General features: G+C 37.6%; 1 protein-coding gene across 2 annotated transcripts in view; it reads left to right on the forward strand.

Moving 5' to 3' along the window:
- The window catches only part of CHM (CHM Rab escort protein), a 172,132-nt gene that overhangs the window by 51,547 nt on the left and 100,362 nt on the right, over positions 1 to 20,223 (forward strand). The window contains exons 3-4 of one of the 2 annotated variants that reach the window (XM_041000005.1): positions 5,991 to 6,063; positions 9,575 to 9,699. In XM_041000005.1, the coding sequence (XP_040855939.1) occupies positions 5,991 to 6,063; positions 9,575 to 9,699 (198 nt within the window). The remainder of the gene's footprint in view (positions 1 to 5,990; positions 6,064 to 9,574; positions 9,700 to 20,223) is intronic. The other variant, XM_041000006.1, reaches the window with a different exon arrangement.

Here is a 20,223-nt window from a genome sequence, read left to right on the forward strand (position 1 = left end):
CTGAAAACATTTTCAGCTCCCAGGTTTTTTAATAATTAAAAGGATCCCCAGATGATTTTCTCTGAATGTCAACTGCTCCATCTTTTGTCAGTGTTCTAGGAGTTGGCTTATGGAAGCCATTTCACAATACAACATGCTGTTTAACATCGTGTAGCTCTGCCTGCTGCTGAATATTCAGCACTGCATTGTTATTATGATGTACAATGGGAAATAAATTGGTTAGGATTTAATTAACAGGCTCTAATTAAAAGTTTAATTTTCACCCATCTCATACAGTTAAGCTTTCCTTGCGTTTACATATGATATGTGTATTTCCTTTTTGGCGACATTAAGCAAAGTGATGCTATTTTAATGTTAAATACTATCAAAAGAATGAGAAAGAGCTTGAATTACTGCTTCAATATTATTTTTGTGTTTCACCACTAATGGACTCAATTATGTAACTCATTTCCTTATTATGTCTGGAAAAACTTAAATAGTATTCTGGGTAAGCTATGTGAAACATCAGAAATATTAACACTATGTTTTCAACAGTCTTACGGTATTTTTACACAATGGAGAGTTAGTACTTCAGCATTGTAATTGAGTTTTCCTGTCTTTGAAAATAAAAGTGCTCTATTTCAGATCTTTACCATTTCAGTTGAAATTTTAGCTCATGTTTCAATCCTGAAACAAGAGAGGGCTTTAGATAATTTTATGTTTGTTGTTTAAATGTTGTGAATAACCCCTGTTGCAGTTCCACAGAGAGACTCTGATTTTAAGGAAGTCTTTTTTTTTTTTTTTAAATCATATGAAATAGAGATCTTGGTGATAGAGATAACTTCGTCCTCTGCCATAAAGTACTTTGTCTTTTCCTGGATGTACAGTGGCAGTTGTGACATAAAATTGGCAGAATCATGTACCCAACCCTTTTCTTATTTTTTTCTAAGGAAGTTCTCACATTGTCCTTAAAATAAATCTTATCTCTGTGGTGTTTAAAAGCAAAACTGGTAACCTAGCTTTATTATTTCTTACAGAATCTGTTTTAAAGACAGTAGAAATAATGCACAAATTGGATTTGAATGTCTGAATTGTAAAGTTATACCTTTAGAGGTAAAATTGAAAAAATATTATGTAGACTGATTTTTATTATTTCTCTTACAGTATTTCTGCAAAGAGCATATTAAATTGTCATATTGATTTTTCTTTATTTTGATAACTAAGTCTTTAAGGGATATTATAAACTGTAATACAAATATCAAAGTCAAATTAGTTAATTTCTGTTTTTTCTTTTATTTCTAAATTTTGGATTATCATGTATTACTTGGCATGTTTTCCAGGGGGTATAATATGTATATAGTTTGTACTGTTTTTAATAGTCAGTTTTCTAATCATTATGTTACCCTCTTTTGTGAGAAAGACCACAGTAATGAAAACCACGTTTCACCTTTTACGTACATAATTGGATAAGATCACCAGATGCTGATGTTAATGGCACATCAACAGGAAAAGTTGAAAATGAGAGCTGCGTGGAAAAATACGAAGACCAATTAGCTCTGTCAAAAACCATATGACCAAGTATAAGGGAGAAAAATAGATTCTGACCACATAATGACCTTAAGTCACTTAATGATGCAAACTTCAAGATGGTACTTCTTAGAATTTTCTTAGGCTTTGGTAATTGTAGAAAATAACTTAGAAATTGACATTTCATGGTCAGTGTTTGAAAACTCTGGTTAGGTTGCATTTGTTTTTCTAACATTTTATTATGAAAATTTTCACATGTAAAAAGTGATGGAAAAAAGAACTGTACTATGAACACCTCTGTATCCATTACTTTGATTCTGTAGTTTTGTGTGTGTGTGTGTGTGTGTGTGTGTGTGTGTGTGTATTTGGTTTATCACATAACTATCCATGTATTCATTCTTTTATTCATCTACTATAGTTATCTTAACTTTTTTTTAAGGTTGTACACGTCTAGTAAGCTTTATCTTAAACACCTTAACATAGGTATCATTAATTGGAGTTTAGTAGTTTTTAAATTATTTTTTCAGATAAAATTTAGACATGTATAGATCATAAATGTACTATAACTTTATATGCATACATTTGTGTAATTAAGAGCCTTATCAAGGTATAGTGTTACTGCTGCACAAGTTCTTTCATATTCCTTTATGGTCAAATTCTGCTCCCACTCAAAATCTCAGAGGTGGGCATTCTTGTGATTTTTTTCAACATAGGTTAATTTAGTTTGTTCTAGAACTTGACATAGATGGAATTGTACAGTAGATACTCTTGTTTAGGTAAGACTGCTTAGCATGATTTTTTGAGATTCATTTATCTTAAAATAGCAATAGTTTATTCCTTTTCATTGGTAAATGTTACTTTTCATTGGTAAATATTTCTTTTCATTGGTGAAAAGTGAATATCCCAGTTTGTTTACTAATTCTTCCTTTGATGGATATTTGGGTTGTATCACTTCAAGGATTTTAATAAATAAAACTGCTATGAAAAGATTTGTAGAAGTCTTTAGGAATATATGCTTTTCTCATATGTAATTGTTCAGTAGATTTACTGGATTATTGAGTAGGTATATGTTTTGTTTTATAAGAAAGTACTAGCTATTTTGTACAATTTTATAATTTCATACTCCCACTCAAATGTATGAGCAGTCTGGCTACCTGTACCAGTGTCTGGCACTATTTAACTGTTCCCGTGGATGGGCACTGGTTCTTATTATGCTTATTTTTACTGCTCATTTTAATAGCCACTTGCTTCGTGACTTTAGATATTGAGTACCTGTTTTACTAGACCTACATTGATGTAACTTTTTCTGTACAGAAAAAAGTAGTGAAGGCTTTTGCGAAGAAACAAAACAAAATGAAACAACCAAAACGGCCTAACATCTCCCGATTCTAGTTTTTTGCTCGTGCCTCAAAACCCGGAAGGTAGCAAATGATGGCTCAAGCAGTTTGGCCCCTGCTAACCATGTGACAGACTCAAATTTTGTTCCCAGCTCCTGGGTTCAGACTCCCAGGAATGAAGCAGCAAATGGGGGTTTATTCTTTATCTGTATTTCCTTCTCTGACTCTGTTGCTGTCTCTCTGCATCTTAAATAATAATTAAAAAATTAAATAGCTGACTATTCTTCAAGTTGTTTTCGACAGTGAGAAAAAAGAAATTGGAATTTTAACACATTTTGGAATGGTCGTTTTGGATGTAATATTGATTGTTTTCAATTTTTAAATGTTTAGTTTTTTTTTTCTTTTTATTGGAAAGGCAGATATATTCAGAAAGGAGGAGAGACAGAAAGGAAGATCTTCCATCCAATGATTCACTTCCCCAGTGGTTGCAATGATCAGAGCTAAGCCTATCAGAAGCCAGGAGTCAGGAGCTTCTTCCAAGTCTCCAATGGGGGTGCAGGGTCCCAAGGCTTTGGGCCGTCCTCGACTGCTTTCCCAGGCCACAAGCAGGGAGCTGGATGGGAAGTGGGGTGCTCAGGATGAGAACCGGTACTCATATGGGGTCCTGGTAGGTGCCAGGACTTTAGCCGCTAGGCTACCACACTTGGCCAGTTTTGTTTTAAGATTTTTTTAAGATTTATTTATTTATTGCAAAATCAGATATAAAGAGAGGAGGAGAGACAGAGAGGAAAATCTTCCATCCAATGATTCACTCCCCCAGTGACTGCAATGGTCAGAGCTGATCCAATCCGAACCAAGGAGCCAGGAGCTTTTTCCAAGTCTCCCACATGGGTGAAGGGTCCCAAGGCTTTGGCCCGTTCTCGACTGCATTCCCAGGCCACAAGCAGGGAGCTGGATGGAAAGCAGGGCCGCCTGGATTAGAACCAGCGCCCATATGGGATCCCGGCGCATGTAAGGTGAGGGCCTTAGCCATTAGGCCACTGCTCTGGTCCTGTTTTGTTTTAATTTTTAAAAGAGGCTTGATGAATTTGTCTTTCATTAGAAGAAAATACAGAAGTGAAAAAAAAAAAGTGGAAGAAAACCAGAAATCCCTCCCATCTTGAACCAGAATGGATTGAAATCACCTCTGTGTGGTGGGGCTCGTTGGACAAAATCAATAAATGTGGATTGTTTTGCCAGAATTTTCCCCACAGTGTTGCAGAACTATTGGGTTCCACTTGCCACAAATCTCTGCTTAACTGCAGTGTAGTCTATTACCAGAAAAGCTTGGCTTTTCTTAATTCTTAGGATTTTTTTTTTTTAGAGATTTATATTATTTTTTCATTGGAAAGGCGGATATACAGAGAGGAGAGACAGAGAGGAAGATCTTCCGTCCGATGATTCACTCCCCAAGTGAGCTCAACGGCCGATGCTATGCCGATCTGAAGCCAGGAGCCTCTTCCGGGTCTCCCACGCGGGTGCAGGGTCCCAAAGCTTTGGGCCATCCTTGACTACTTTCCCAGGCCACAGGCAGGGAGCTGGATGGGAAGTGGGGCTGCCGGGAATAGAACTGGCGCCCATATGGGATCCCGGGCGTGCAAGGCGAGGACCTTAACCACTTGTGCCACCGCGCCGGGCCCAATTCTTAGGATTTTTAATGTTCCTCAGGAACATACAGATAAGACGTTCCCCTTTGGTAACCAGCTACCAAAAGGCTGGGCAATTCTTGTGCCATCCACTTTGAAGGTGTGGCCAAGATTTCAGCAATCTTTGATGGTCTCATAATCTTTTAAAGATTTTTTTTTGTTTGTTTGTTTAGGGCCATGCAGTGATCTAGTGGCTAGAGTATTCACCTTGTCTGTGCCAGAGTCCCATGTGGGGGGCGGTTCATGTCTTGGCTGCTCCACTTCCCATCAGGCTCCCTGCTTTTTTTCTGGGAAACAGTAGGACATGGCTCAAAGCCTTGGGACCCTGCAGCTATGCTGGAGACCCAGAGGAGGCTTCTGGCTTCAGATTGGCTCAGTTCTGGTCTGTGTGACCACTTGGGGAGTGAACCAGTGGATGGAAGATCTTTCTTTTTGCCTCTCCTTCTGTGTCTAAATCGTTCAAGTAGAGATGAATACATCTTTTCATCTTTCTTTTTTTTTTTAAGATGTTTATTTGAAAGGGAGAGAAGGAAAGTGGCAATTTGAGGTGCGAGGTGGTGGTTGGAAATCTTCCTGCCACTGATTCAACAAATGCTCACAATTGCTGGGACCGTTCCAGGTGTAATCCAGCAGCTGGGCACTCAGTCCAATCTCTTAATATGGGTGGCAGGGACTCAAGTACTCAAGTACCTGATGCCTCCAGGTGCACAAAAGTGGGAAGCTGAAATCCCAGAGGAGCTAGGCTTCCAACCCCGGAACTGTGAAGTGGAATGTGAATGTGCTAGGTGGCTTTTTAAGTACTGTACCAAATACCAGTTCCCCAATTCTAGTTGGGAGATTTCTTGGTTCTCCAAAACAGGATGAACTTGACAGATCTGTAGAATGAAGGATAGTAATTCTTCCAGTTGTCAGCAGGAATCATATTCCTGTTTTCCTATTTCCATTTGCTGTCAATAACTTTGTCCTGTGATCTATTTTAGTTTTGGTCTTCAAGATGAGCAATAACATAGGCCATTCTTTTGATCCACTGATTTAGGTTAGCCATCTGTGTCATTGTGCAAGATGAGTTGGGTGGTGCAGATCTAAACGCCTTCTGAAAACTGAGAAGTTTTTTCGTGAGATATCAAGAGTTCTTTCTGAGCTATTTTTGTTAATCTAACAGTCATGCACATTCATGTTACCTGTGAAGTGCCACTGTCATGATATTCATATGATCAGTGGAAGAAAGTAAGGATACCAGAGGCAGCATTTTCTTCAACTCTTTCTGCAATGAAAAATTTCCTTTGGAGTTTGATGCCTGCTTTTCATACTGCCATTTCCTCATATATCAACATCCCAAGTATTTGTGCTTTTGGTGTTTTGAGGCATCAGTATTAGGAAAGGCGATGGATTGATGTGTCAGTGATGGCTTCTTGATGATCATCAGTGTCTTGATTTTTATATGCTTTATTTATTGTTACAGAAGAAGCTACTATGGAGGAAACTGGGCCAGTTTCAGCTTTTCAGGACTGTTGTCCTGGATAAAGGAAAATCAGGTAAGGTTCTTACTTTTCATTTGCTAAGTTGTATTTTGTGTCACATGGAAACTTTACATTGAAAAAGTTCTTAAGATCTATCTGTAATACAGAATTGTTACCTTATTTTTATTTAGTTATGTTTTAAGAGTTTTTTTTTCCTTTTCATTTTTTTCCAGGCAGATCAACGGATGTAGAGAGTGAGAGAGGAGAAAGAGGAGAGCGCGAGAGAGATAGAGGGAGAGACAGACAGACAGGCATGGAGAGATATCAGTTATCTGTTGCTTCGCTTGTCAGATGGCTGTGACAGCCAGATCTAGACCAGGCAAAAGACAGAAGTAAGGAACTCCATTTGTGTGTCTCACAGAGATAGCAGTGCCTATGTACTTGAGCCATCATTCTCTGCACATTAGCAGGAAGTTAGATCAGAAGCAGAGTAACCAGTACTGAAGCCTTCACTTTAGTATGGGATGATCACATTGTAAGCTGTGGCTTAACCCACTGCTCTACAACAATAGCTCCTATTTGAGTAACAAGCAATATACATATTCTTTGCAATTAATATTTTTCTGATGCATTGATAATATAGATTTCACTTTTAAAATTATGTAAGTATACAGGGACGTGTTAGGTGAAGAGGAACTTATATATTCTTGATACCAGTTTCTAGTTATTCTATCTGCCCACATATAAGGCAACGTTTTCTCTCAAAATCATTGTTTAGAAAAAAAGATTCATGTCCTTTCAAGATCTCGTGTATTGTTAGTTTTTTTTTTTTTTAATAAAAACTCCATAGAAAAGGTGCCAATGTTGGAATGAAGTGGGTTAAGCTACTATCTGTAACACTGATACCCTATATAGGCACTTGTTTGAGTCCCTGCTGCTCAACTTTTGATCTTCCTGCAATTGCACCTTGGAAAGCAGTAGAAGATGACCCAAGTGCTAGGGCCCCTATCACCTACATGGCTACTGGCTTCTTGTTGGCCCAGTCTGCCCCGGACCAGGCACCCTAGCAATGTGTTCATTTGGAGAGTGAGCTAGCAGGTGCAAGATCTTCTTTCCTCCCTTTGTTCTCGCTTACAGCTCTCCCTCTGTTTCTTTCATTCTTTATATGTGCCTTTCAAATCAATGAGCTGATCTTAAAAATTAAAAACCCAGAAATCAGCATTTTGGGAAGATATATCAGATAAAATGATTTCACTCAGTAGTGGCTTTGCATGTGGTCATGTGACAGAAGCAATAGAAAAAAACCAAATAGATTTGATATACATTCAATTTTTTCTAAGGGTAGGATCTCATTATTACAGCTTTTGCACATCATTGTAAGAAGCTTTTATTTACAATATCATAGAAGGAGCTGATTGTGTTATAGTATACTAAGTTACTGTTTTAAAAGAAAATTTGCTATAAATGGGTCATGTTTCTGGAAATAAAATTATTGTTGAGCATTACAATTTGATTCTGAAAGTGCTATCTCTCCAAAGAGTTTCAAATGATAGAAAAGTAGTATGGTATTTTGCAGAAAGTTGTGTTCAGTTAAGTAAGTATAGCAAAGTTAAGCATTGTCATTGTATTGAGTGGTATAATGTTGTGTGTGACTCAAAAAGGTAGCTTTCATGATAACAAACACAATTGATGTTGAGAACACTGTGAAAATGCTTTTTACATGAAATGAGAGTGGCGAAGTGTTTAGTATTTTAAAGTTGTATTTTGTATTAATTGAACCTGTGTATTAAGGTGAGAATAAATATAAATAGACATTCATGTACTTAAGTTTAGTTAGGAGATCCTTTTTTGAACCTTACCTTTGAGTTGTGTTTGTGAGAGCAAACTTGTCTTTAGGTATGTTTAGTATTTCTAGCCTAAAATTGTCAGAACAGTTATTAAAAAAAAAAAAAAGGAAAGAAAGAAGAAACTTTTTTCTGAATGGAATAGTTTTGGTGATGAAGAGGATTGTTAAAAAAAATTTTTGATTATGGTTGAATTTTCTTCAAGTAAAATGATTTTTGAAAGCTAGCTTTAGTATTTGTTTTACTCAAGGATCTTGACTCTGTCACTGTGTCATTGTCTCCCTTCATTCCTTCCTTGGTCCACAGTTCTCAGACTGGGAACTCCATGTCTTCACATTCAAAGATCTTGTGCTTCAACTCTTCTGCTTATGTTTTGATGTACAATATTATCAAATAGTTTATCTGTTAATGCAAAATTGTCTACCAAAATCTTTCTTCAGTTTAAAATTGTAAATCCTGCATGTTATTTATTTATTTAATAGAGTCATACTGAGAATGAATGAGGGAGAGGCGGAGAAGTTTTTAATAGCTGGTTCATTACAAATGTTTGCCAAGTCTGGAAACAGTGGTGATGACTTCAGAAATTGGGTTCTAGCAGTGCACAGGAGAGACCTGGGTTGAGTCCCCAGCTTCTAGCTTATTCCCACCTTTGACTTCAAGCAGGCATCTGAGTGTTAGTAGGGTGAATCAGTGATGAGACTGTGTTTTTGCACACATGCTTCTCTCTCCTGTGCCTCTGTAACTAATTTAAATAAATTACACATCTATTTGGCTTAATGGTTAAGATACCAGTTGGGATGCCTGCATTCCATAATTGGGGTGCTTGTTTTGGGTTCCAGGTCTACTCTGGATGCCAGCTTTCTGCTATTACACATGCTGGGGAAATAACAGTGATCACTGCAGTGGCTGGACCTCAGCCTCCTATTTGGGAGACCAGGATTGAGTTCTTAGATTCCAGCTTCGCTAAATACCATTGTTAGCATTTGGAAAACGAAACAGCAGATGGGAGATTCAGTGGCTTTTTCTCTGTGTCGTTCAAATAATAAAGGCGCGCACGCGCGTACACACACACACACACACACACACACACACACACACACACATCCAAATGAGTATTATCAGAATGCCACATATCCTGATAGAAATGTTTAAAATGAAGCCAGTGGGCCCGGCGCGATGGCGCAAGTGGTTAAAGGTCCTGACTTGCATGCCCGGGATCCCATATGGGCACCGGTTCTAATCCCGGCAGCCCCGCTTCCCTTCCAGCTCCCTGCCTGTGGCCCGGGAAAGCAGTCGAGGACGGCCCAAAGCCTTGGGACCCTGCACCCGCGTGGGAGACCCGGAAGAGGCTCCTGGCTTTGGATCGGCAAAGTATCGGCCCGTTGCGCTCACTTGGGGAGTGAATCATCAGATGGAAAATTTTCCTCTCTGTCTCTCCTCTCTGTATATCCGCCTTTCCAATGAAAAAATAATAAAAATAAATCTTTAAAAAAAAAAAAAGGGGAGGATGTTTAAAAAAAAAAAATGAAGCCAGTAAATTTTGAAAGCATTCGTTTTTCAGATTGCTTTCATCATCTTTTGAAGTTGGTACGCTATCTTAGACTTTTCAGTCACTCTGAAGTGTAATTCTTTGAGTAATGATGGGATGAAAAAAGAAAACTTGCGTTTAGATAAGATACAGATTTGCTTAGAAAATTATTGATTCAGAATGCTCAATTAAGTCTTCTCCTTTGTGTTTTTAGGAAAACAATGACATTACAAATGAAAGTTCACCATGGCAAGAACATGTCCTTGAAAATGAAGAGGCCATTGCTCTTAGCCAGAAGGACAAAACCATTCAACATGTGGAAGTATTTTGTTATGCTAGGTATGAAAATATTTATTTAAGATAAGCTACTGTTTTATACTTCTTCAGAAGTAGCCTTCAGCAAGAATTTGCGTGGGACTGGTTGTGTGACTCAGATTGCTGTGCTGACATTGCCTCTTTTTATTGGAGAGTTTCGGTGTTCTGGGTTTAGGTAATAGTAATAATGTCTTACAAGTCTTTTAAATGTGTTCTTCGTATTGAGCTGTACAACAGTCCTGTATTAGGGTTGCTTAATAGTAGTAGCTGCATGTTCGATTTTAACAGAATCCTCAGTGGAACACAAGATAAAATCATTTGCCAAGGGTCATGTGACTTGATAAATTAGCTAGAGGGTAGTAAAATCTATGTTTAAGCTCCAGAGTTATGAAGTTATATTCCAGTATTTTTCAAACCATACCAGCCTTCTTAGATAACATTCAGTGTAGCAAAATGTAGGTTTTCGTCTTGAATTTAAAAAAGAGTGGTACATATTTTTGAAAGCTTGGATAAAACATTTGGAAGACAGAGTATTTTTAAGTGTTTGAGAAATTCAATGCCTTGGAATAATTTGAATAGTTTATTTTTACAGCTCTTTTTGTTGATAGGTTCCAAGATAATAATTGGTGGTAAAGTACAATCATTCCTGAAATTACAGAGTCCAGAAGTCTTAGGCATTGTGATGGTAATTAAAACTTCAAAATCCAGTGTGCTAGAGATTCTTCAGGGCATCTTCTGTCATCTTGCGTATGCTTCTTGTGATACAGTGGTGAGCATCATCTGAGCTGTTGAGGAGTCTGGGAAATTAATGCTTCATTTTGTTACCAGTGTTCATTTCTTTCCTGTAACTCACATTTGCATTCACATGTGGTTAACAGGGTGTTGAGTTTCTGCAAAAGTCCAGCTTTTGAAATGTCAGGAATGTTTACATATTAGTATTATGTGTTGTTTACGTAATAATTCGGTGCCATCTCAAATGAAAAGGTGTGGCTCATTTTGATCAGAGCTGCTGGAGAAAGATTTATAACAGAAAGTGATTTCCACTTAGAAGTTATACACTTTAAAGATATCAGAAACAAATACTTGCTAAGTTTCTTGTTTGATTTTTATTTGTGTGTTGTCATGAGTATTATCTCAATATAGTATAGTGAGAGTTATGTTGTAGTCATTTGAGAAATACCCTTTAATACTTCAGCTCCTTTGATTTCTCTGTCTTTAATGACAGTTGAGATGAATGATTTCGAATGACTGAACTGAGATTTTTAGGGAGGATAAAATCATCCATCTGATTTTCAGTTTCTGCTCTCCTTATTTTGTTTTTGGAACTTAAAGAAAAAGATTTTTGGGTAGATACTTGGCACAGCAGTTAGGATGCTGCTTGGGATGGCTGTATCCCGTATCAGGGTACCTAGTTCTGCTCCTGGTTCTTCGCATCCACTGTCGGGAAGTATCAGATGAAGGTTTATATACTTTTGTTCTTGTCACACATGTGTGAGACCCTGATTGAATTCTGGGGTTTGATGTGGCCCAGTACTTGCTGTTTTATACATTTTAGGAGTGAACCTGCCTGCCTTTCAAATCCAAAGTAAATAAATGGGAATAGTTCAAATAAAGTAATAGGTTGGTGGTTGGGAAAAGCTCAAAAAAGGTTGTAAGTTGGTGGTAAAAGTTTTGTTTTAAGACAACAAAATAAGACTAAGTTTTTATTGCCAATTGAAGTGTGGAACAGGATGTGAATATGGATAATGTTCTGTATGTCTCCATTCATATGCACAAGTTTGCTGTTAATGTCAGAGTAACCATGAAGAGCCTGGAGAATATCCAGCAAGATGGAAGGCAAATGTTCAGAACGTCCACTTGCCCATGATTGCTAACAAAACGGGTAAACAAAAATAACAGTATCTTTTCTTGGCCCCAGCCAGACTGTGGCATCCTTAGTCTTTTAGTCTCAAACTTGGAATTAGGCCCCAAGCTTGGAATTGGCCCCAAACTTGGAATATAAGTTTGAATATAAGTTTTTACCCAGCACTGACTGAATTAAATCAGAAGCTTTGTTTTTATTTTTATATTCCTTGGCAACCTGATTTTCTGAGATTTCTGTCATAGTGCTTTGAAGCAGCAAAAGAAAAGTGTTATGTGTTGGAAGCGGGGACACAGAATTGTGCAGAAACAAAGGTTCTACTTCTGCCTTTACTGTTCGGCTTGTTATGTGATACTAAGACATAAATGTTTCCACTTTGGGCCCTAGCTTTACCGTTAGTGATGCACGAAAGGTTGGTACTAGGTGATCCCAAAAGTCTTCCTGGGATCCAACTTGCAGTTACTTTACATGCTAGTTGGTCGACTGACAGAAGAGGGGAAATGAGCATCGATAAACTGAGAATGGACTTTAGGACATTTAGTATAGAGGTAAGTGGCTTTTCATACCAGCACATCCCTTAAGGCCAACACTTACGTTATAGCAGAGTATCAAAATTGATGGTCACAATTACAAATCCCAGGATTTTAAGGCAAAACCTGAATAATGTTTTCTAGCCTTCATTTGAAATAGTGCAGGGGTTTGTAGTACATTTTGCGAAACTACTTGTAAAAGTGGTTAGAATGGGCCTTTGCAATAGCCTGGTAGCTAAAGTCTTCACCTTGCGTGTCCCAGCCTCCCATATGGGTGCCGGTTCTAACCCTGGGTGCCCCACTTCCCATCTACCTTCCTGCTTGTGGCCTGGGAAAGCAGTCGAGGATGGCCCAAAGCCTTGGGACCCTGCACCTGCGTGGGAGACCTGGAAGAGGCTCCTGGCTTTGCATTGGCTCAGCTCCGGCTGTTGTGGCCTCTTAGGGACTGAATCAGTGGATGGAAAGATCTTTCTGTTTCTCTTTCTCTGCGTGAATCTGACCTTCCAGTTAAAAAATATCTTAAAAAAAATGGTTAGAGTGAAAAATTATTTAAAAAAATAAATTTCAGTTTACTAGAAAACATTTTACTATATAGTAGATGTTTGATGTTTTGGGGTATACTGTAAGTTCTTTGTGAATGTCATTTTGAAAATAATGAAAAACTTGTTACAGGTTCCTGGCTTTCTCTTTGCTTTTTTACATTGATGATAATATTACACTTTTTGATCGTAGTGTTTGTGTATATGTATGTGTAGTTCTGTATAATTTTGTCACAAGGAGTGTCATCTGTCCACTACTGCAGTCAGGTTGCACAGCACTTTATCGGCACAGCATTCCTCCTGTTACCTTCTTGCAACCATACCTCATTTTCTCTGCATCCCTTCATCATCCCTAATGCCTTGTAACTTTTAATCTGTTCTTCAGATATATAATGTTGTCATTTTGAAAGTGTTTATTAATGTTTTCATTCAGCAAAATTCTCTGGAGATACGTTTAGATGATTGCATGGATCATTAATTTGTTCAAGTTTTGTAGTTGAATACTATTTCACAGTAGGAGCTACCATGGCTTGTTTAATCAATCGCTTATGGAAAAACATCTGGGCTGTGTTCAGTTTTAATGAATATAAATTTGCTATGCAATTTCATGTACAAAATTCTGTGTGAACATTTCTGTGGGATACAAGTATTTATTTCCCTGGGATGAATATGATAATCATTTGTGTAGCTTTAAACTGCTAACGTGCTTTTAGAGTTGCTGTATTAATTTAGGTTTTCATCAAAAATGTGTGTATAATAATGTAGTTATTCCATGTACTTACCTGCGTCTGGTGTTTTTTTATCTTGTAGGGACGTAGTAATACCTCATTGTAGGTTTAATTTGCAGTTGTGTCATGGTTGATTTTGAATATTTTGATTTGCTTATTTGACACCTAGATAACTTCTTTTTTCATGTCTTAGTATTTATTGGAGCAATTTTACGTATTAAAAATACTTAGTATTTCCTATTGAAGTATGTAAAAGTTGTTTTTTCTCTACACAGATAAATACTTTAGTCCCAAAATATCATTTTTAGAAATGAAATACATTTCCCTAAAAATAGTTAATGTTTTTTTTTCTTCCTTTTTTCCCTCTCTCTTCCACTTTATTTTAAATTTTATGGTACAATTCCAAAGACTCTGGGATTTCCTCTACCCCCTTCCTGGATTCCCTCCCCCAACTCATTTCTCCCATATTATTACAATAGCATAGTACTTCATAAGCAGTCATAAGCCCATCATTCTGATGTTTATGTGCGTTCTGATGTTGCTGGTACAGACAATGGCTGACAGTCCAGCATTTTGTTGTTAATATATACCTAACGGTTTCATTGGGAAACTACTTTGATTTGGAAGTAGGGATGCATACTGCATTTATCTTCACAACTGGATTTGATAGTCTCCATGACTCAGTTACTATACATTCCCTTAAATGAGAAGCCATGAAACAATCAATAGAAATAAAGATAAAACACAAGATTTACAGCACCATGGAGTTAAGTAACATGCTACTGAATTACCAATGTGTCGATGAAGAAATGAAAAAGGAAACAAAGGCTTCCTTTTTTCTTTTAAAGATTTATTTATTTTTATTGGAAAGTCAGATATACAGAGAGGAGGAGAGACAGAGAGGAAGATATTCCGTCTGATGATTCACTCCCCAAATGACCTCTGCCAGTACCACACTGTTTTCAGTATTGCAGCTATATTAACTGGCCTTAACTCAGATAATATGATTTCTCCCAATTTATTTATTTTCGTCAAGATTGTTCTGGCTAGTCTAGAGTTTGTGGTTCCATATAAATGATTTGATAAACTTGTCTAAGCTGATAAAAAATTGCTTGGGTTTTAATAGGATTTATGTAATCATTTTGGGAAGACTTGACATCATAATTATATGTATTTTCCCAATCTTTGAATGTGGCATATTTCTACATTTTTAAAAGATTATCTGATTTTTTTCAATGGATTTTATTAATTTTAGCATACTGATTTTGTATGCATTTTGTTAATTGTGTGACTAGTTGATTTCTTTGAAGCAGTTGTAACTGAGGTTGCCTTTTTAATTTTGGTTTTGTTTGTAAATATTTAACTAGAAAATGCATAGAGGAGTTATGTCTTTTTCTACTGAGTTTTTATTATTTATGAATCAGATGGGTGTTATATCCACATATCACAGGTTAATTGTGTTTTCTTTGTCCTTGCTTTTTATAAAGTTATTTTACTTCATGAGGATCTTGTGGTTATATATTAATGCTGGACAGCTATTTAGCACTCAGTTACTAAATATTGTTCTTACACATTACTCTCATGGCATATGCAATTAAAATTAACACACTGGCCGTTAGAGCATTCCAAACCTCAAGTCTGAAATGCTTCAAAATCTGGAATTTTTTGAGTGTTGGCATGGTGCTAGCCAGTGACAAAATCCACACCTGTCTAATGTGACAGATCAAAGTCAAAATGTTGGTGCATTAAAAAGTATGGCCTAAAACGTAGTTCAGACTATGCGTATAAAGAATAATCTGATAGGTAAGTGCATTTTATGTTTTGACTTGGGTGCTTTCCTGAAATGCCACATTATGTATATGCAAGCCTTCCAAAATCTTAAAAAAAAAAAAAAAAAAAAAAAAATCTACATTCTGGTAGCAGTTTCAGGTAAGGGTTATTCAGCCTGCAGATTTATGTTGAAGTTGTTGCCTTTCATATGTGAAATATTGTTTGAAGTATCCTTGTAAATTTAAATTATAGATGAATAGATAGTTGTAGAATACAAGAATTAACTAATCAAGTATATTATATCTCAACTGGTCAAGTATATTATGCATGTAAATGTTCAATAATGCATTTTAAGATAACTTGCTTGATTTTCATATTATTTGAAAAGGAGAGAGATCGAGAGATTGAGTCACTCATCAAATGCTTGCAACAGCATAGTTTGGTGCTTAATCCAGGAGCCATGATTTTCATCCTGTTCTCCTGTGTAGTGAGCATGGAACCAAAAACTTGGCCTATCATCTGCTATCTCCCAGAAAGTGTATTAGCAGGAAGCTGGATTAGGCAGTCCAAAAAGAGATGTGGTACCAAATTCCTTCTCTTATAACTGATATTCTAGCTATATCAATAGCCTCTTGGCTTTTGATTTTGTTTGCCAGTAGGACTGAGTGCAAATGAATCAGTGTAAACCCATCACTTAGGATGTACTTCTGAGTATTTGTCAAGAGTATCGCATTCTGTAAACTTAAGGAAAGTTTTTCCTTATTGCTGTTGAGCTTACTCATTTTCAACAAGTATTTAGAAGTTTCAGTGGATAGGTTTTAGTGATCATTTGAATGTTAAATTTAGTACTTTGAGTTAGTAAACAAATAGGTTAACTACTAAATGTAAATTTTTCAATTTTTTTTATAATTTTTAAGTCAATTTGTGATGATCTAGATTGTATTATCAAAGCTTGGTTATCCTATGTACTGTTTAACCTTGTTGGATAATTTTTACTTTGAACCTAGAAATGGTTTTGCAGCATAGGCACTATTTTACAGTGAAATGAATTTTTTCATGTCTATGATGACATTATTGACTTATGGAAGCAAGTGAAAAAAAAGGACTAGCGTTTATTGGATATCATCTTCAAGGCTGTTGCTGTTACCTGGTACATTATGTAGTTTATTACATTTAATTTCATTCTGTACAACAGCCATATGCATAAGTTATGGATATATCTTACTGGTAAATAAGCTGAACCTTGGGACAGCTAGTGATAGGAGAGTCATATTTAAACCTGCATTTATCAAACTCAAAAGTCTGTGCTATTGCCAGTGTTTTATGTTATATTTCAGTAAGCTGGGAACTCTGTATGCACATTCATGATACCACGTTACCCAGTGAATAAAATACTTTCATTGTAAAAGTGAGTATCTGTGTGTAAACTTACTTCATATTATGTAGTGTAATATCTCATAGGTTTTGTGGTGCAAAATCTCACAGAATTACAAAGATATTGGATGAACTTAGTATCCATTAGTGCTCGCGATTATAGTTTACATGCCATAGAATACATGTGTTATTTCACATTAAGAAATAAAAGCTCTCATTCCAATTTTAAATTTGTAACAGATCATGGAAAGCTACAAATTCATGCTTAAGTTACACAAATTCAAGTGATTCTTAGGTAGAAGTTGCTTAGTAACTGCATAGTGTCAGATGCTTTAATGAGATATATCATCTTTGTAAATGAAAATTATTTCTGTCCTGTTTGCGTATTGAGGATTGCTTCCCCTTTTCCTGGTATAATGATAAAGCTGGATGAAAGTGAATTAACAGCAGATTAAGATTTGTGTTGTAATAGGCACTTGGAGTTCTATTTATTTAGAAATCTAAAGTTTAATTATTCAAGCAATATGCACTTCTTGAGCAATAGTAGTAATGGAATAATAATAGGAAATAACAATTAAAAATAAATGTAAAATCACATGGAGTTTTAAAATTTAAAGGAAGCTGCATAATTGTCCGTAAGTTTAAGGATGCAGATGACACAATACCTAACTAAAAGTGATTTAGAAAAGCAGACAGATATGTAGGCTGGGGTCACCAGGGAGGATTTTTTAGTTCTGTGTTAGACATCAGTTCTGCACTCTTCTCTTCTCTTCTCTTCTCTTCTCTTCTCTTCTCTTCTCTTCTCTTCTCTTCTCTTCTCTTCTCTTCTCTTCTCTTATTGCAAAGTCAGATATACAGAGAGGAGGGGAAACAGAGACGAAGATATTCTATCCAGTGATTCACTCCCCAAGTGACCGCAATGGCCAGACCTGAGCTGATCCAATACCAGGAGCCAGGAACTCTTCTGGGTCTCCCACGTGGGTGCAGGGTCCCAAGGCTTTTGAGCAACCTTGACTGCTTTCCTAGGCCACAAGCAGGGAGCTGGATGGGAAGCAGGGCCACCGGGATTAGAACCTACGCCCATATGGGCTCCCAGCACATTCAAAACTAGGACTAGTCACTAGTCTATCACGTTGGGCCTTCCTTACTGATTTCCATAGTTTGTTGTATTAGCGGAACACTTTCAGTGTCCATTGGCTGACATAGTCGACCTTAGGGTCTATTTTCCCAGATAGATGCTGTTATTGTTTGGCTGAGTTACTTGTCCAATTTGTTCTGCCTGCCTTCCTCTGGGAAGGTACAGATGTCCTCTGCAGGCCTCAATGGACTACCATATCCTCCATGTGGATCTGGGCCAGGTGTCCATTACTCTATCTTTTCCACTGAGGAGGACCAGGTTTCACAGATGGACCAAGGACCAGACTAGGTGACCTGGTTCCCACTGCACCCCCTGCATCCAGGGATGACAGACCTGGAATCCACCATGTGGTAGACCAAGGACCCGGGCCAGGCAAACCAGGCCCTGCAGGACCCTCCACTGCCTGGGCTCTTGGACCCAGCCCTGACTGTACAGATGGGTGGAAGGACGTGTCTAGGTGACCTGGTTCTTGCCCATCTCCTTGCCCCACTGGGTCATGGACCCAACACCCCCCCTGCTCGTGGGCCAAGGACCTGGGCCAGGTGACCCAGGCCCTGCTGGGCCCTCAACCTTTGGGGCTCACGAATCTGGCACCCAATATGCAGGTAGGTCATGGACCAGGGATTGGTGACCCGGGCCCTGCCCGACCCTCATCCCTGGGGCATAGGAACCCAGTATCCACCAGTAGGTGCTGCAGCCTAGCCAGGCCTAGCATGGTCTGTAGCAACAAAAGTTGCCATTTTCTGTCTTCCCTGTAAAGTGTCATTATCATGTCATTTCTTAGTTTAGTTTTCAGGCATGGAGTTTTTTGATGATGATGTCACATTAGATCCCTTATGGAACACACTTGAATTTTATTGCCTTTCAAAATAACAAACGTGAATACAGAGCATGGACAATTATATATAAAGAGAGAAACTAATTTCATATTGTCGCACTTCATTTTTAATGTTAATGGTCGTGGTGCCATTGTGTGTTTAGGTGGTCAAAGAACTTGCATTATTGTCTCTTCATCTGTTGAACAATTTTGGAATATCTTCAAGTAGCTATTAGATTAATGTATTTGATTGTATTTGCCCTGGTTTTATGTCTTTTTACATATATTATCTCCCTTATCAGTCTCAAGAAACATAAGGCCAGTGAAAGATTATATATTTAAGAGGCAGACTCAGAGGGAGAGGAATGGCAGGGGAGACAACAGAAGGTTACAGTAGTGTGGGCTGTGCTGTGGGTTGCACTGGGCCGCATTGTTGATTGGAAACTCAGTCCAGTTCTGCCATGGAGGTAGGAAGAATGCCTGAGCCATCATTTCTGCCTCTCATGGTCTACATTGTCAGGAAGCTTGAGTCAGGCCCTGGAATCAAGAATCAAACTCAGAGATGTGAGATGCCTGATCTCCAATTCGTATGTGGAGAATCCAAGAAATTAAGAGAATAGCCTAATGTCTCATAAAATATTGATGGTAACAATGGTATTAGTTCTTTCATTGAAATCTCTGTATTGTAACAATAAATCCTAATTTTACTTCTCTAACATTTGATTTTTTTCAGCATTTCTTGTTGCATTTATTGTACAAATTTTAATGAGATCTTTTCACTATACATTCTCTTCTGAATTTGCAAAAGATCATGTTTTCCTTGCCTAGCATTTTGATTTTACAAATAAGTTCATTTAATATTTAAAGAACATCTGTTGCATTCACGAATCATTGTTGAAGCATTTATTAGATAGCATGTATGTGTAACAGTACCATCGATGTGAAAACTCACAAGGAAGGTATTATGGTCTTCCTTCAAAGAATTAAAGTGTAGTTCTAGAACTAAAGTATACATTAGGAAAAAAGAATTAATTTTTAAAAAAATTCAAGGAAAGCTACATATGTATGTTATGAGGCCATGGAGCAACAGAGTTATTGAGTATGATTGGGTCAAGAAAGTTGTCTTTGTGGTAAAATTTAAACTTAGGATAGAAATATAGATTGCTAAAGTATGTGATTCTGTTTGGGAATGGGAAGTTGTGATTTTATTTGCAGTGGACAGGATAATCCAGAAGAAATAAATTGTCTGGGCCAAAACATGGCAATCAGAGTTGGAGGTAGCATGTGGAATGTTGGCGAATATGAGCTCAGAGTTAATAAATAAAGAAGATGGTTTTGTTTAGAGATAGGAAGATAAAATTTTATGAGGAGGGTTTTAGATTTGCCTTAAGGAAGGGCTACTGTTAGTTCTTGGAGTGTTAGCAGATGTTTGCTTGCCAGAATCTATCACATACAATCAGACCCAGTTATTGAGCAACAGCGAAACCCAATGAAAATAGTGGATTACGCGGTAGCCTAGCAGCTAAAGCCCTCGCCTCATAAGCACTGGGATCCCTTGTGGGCGCTGATTCTAATCCCAGTGGCCCCACTTCCCATCCAGCTCCCTGCTTGTGAAAAGCAGTCGAGAATGGCCTTGGGAAGCTGCACCCATGTGGGAGACCTGGAAGAGACTGCAGGCTCCTGGCGTGGGATCAGCTCAGCTCCAGCCATTGCAAGCACTTAGGGAGTTAATCATTGGACAGAATATCTTCCTCTCTGTTTCTCCTCCTCTCTGCATATCTGACTTTCCAA

Source organism: Ochotona curzoniae, unplaced genomic scaffold, assembly GCF_017591425.1.
Source record: "Ochotona curzoniae isolate NIBS_2020 unplaced genomic scaffold, NIBS_Ocur_1.0 scaffold_1852, whole genome shotgun sequence".
In the NCBI taxonomy this organism is placed as follows: domain Eukaryota; kingdom Metazoa; phylum Chordata; class Mammalia; order Lagomorpha; family Ochotonidae; genus Ochotona; species Ochotona curzoniae.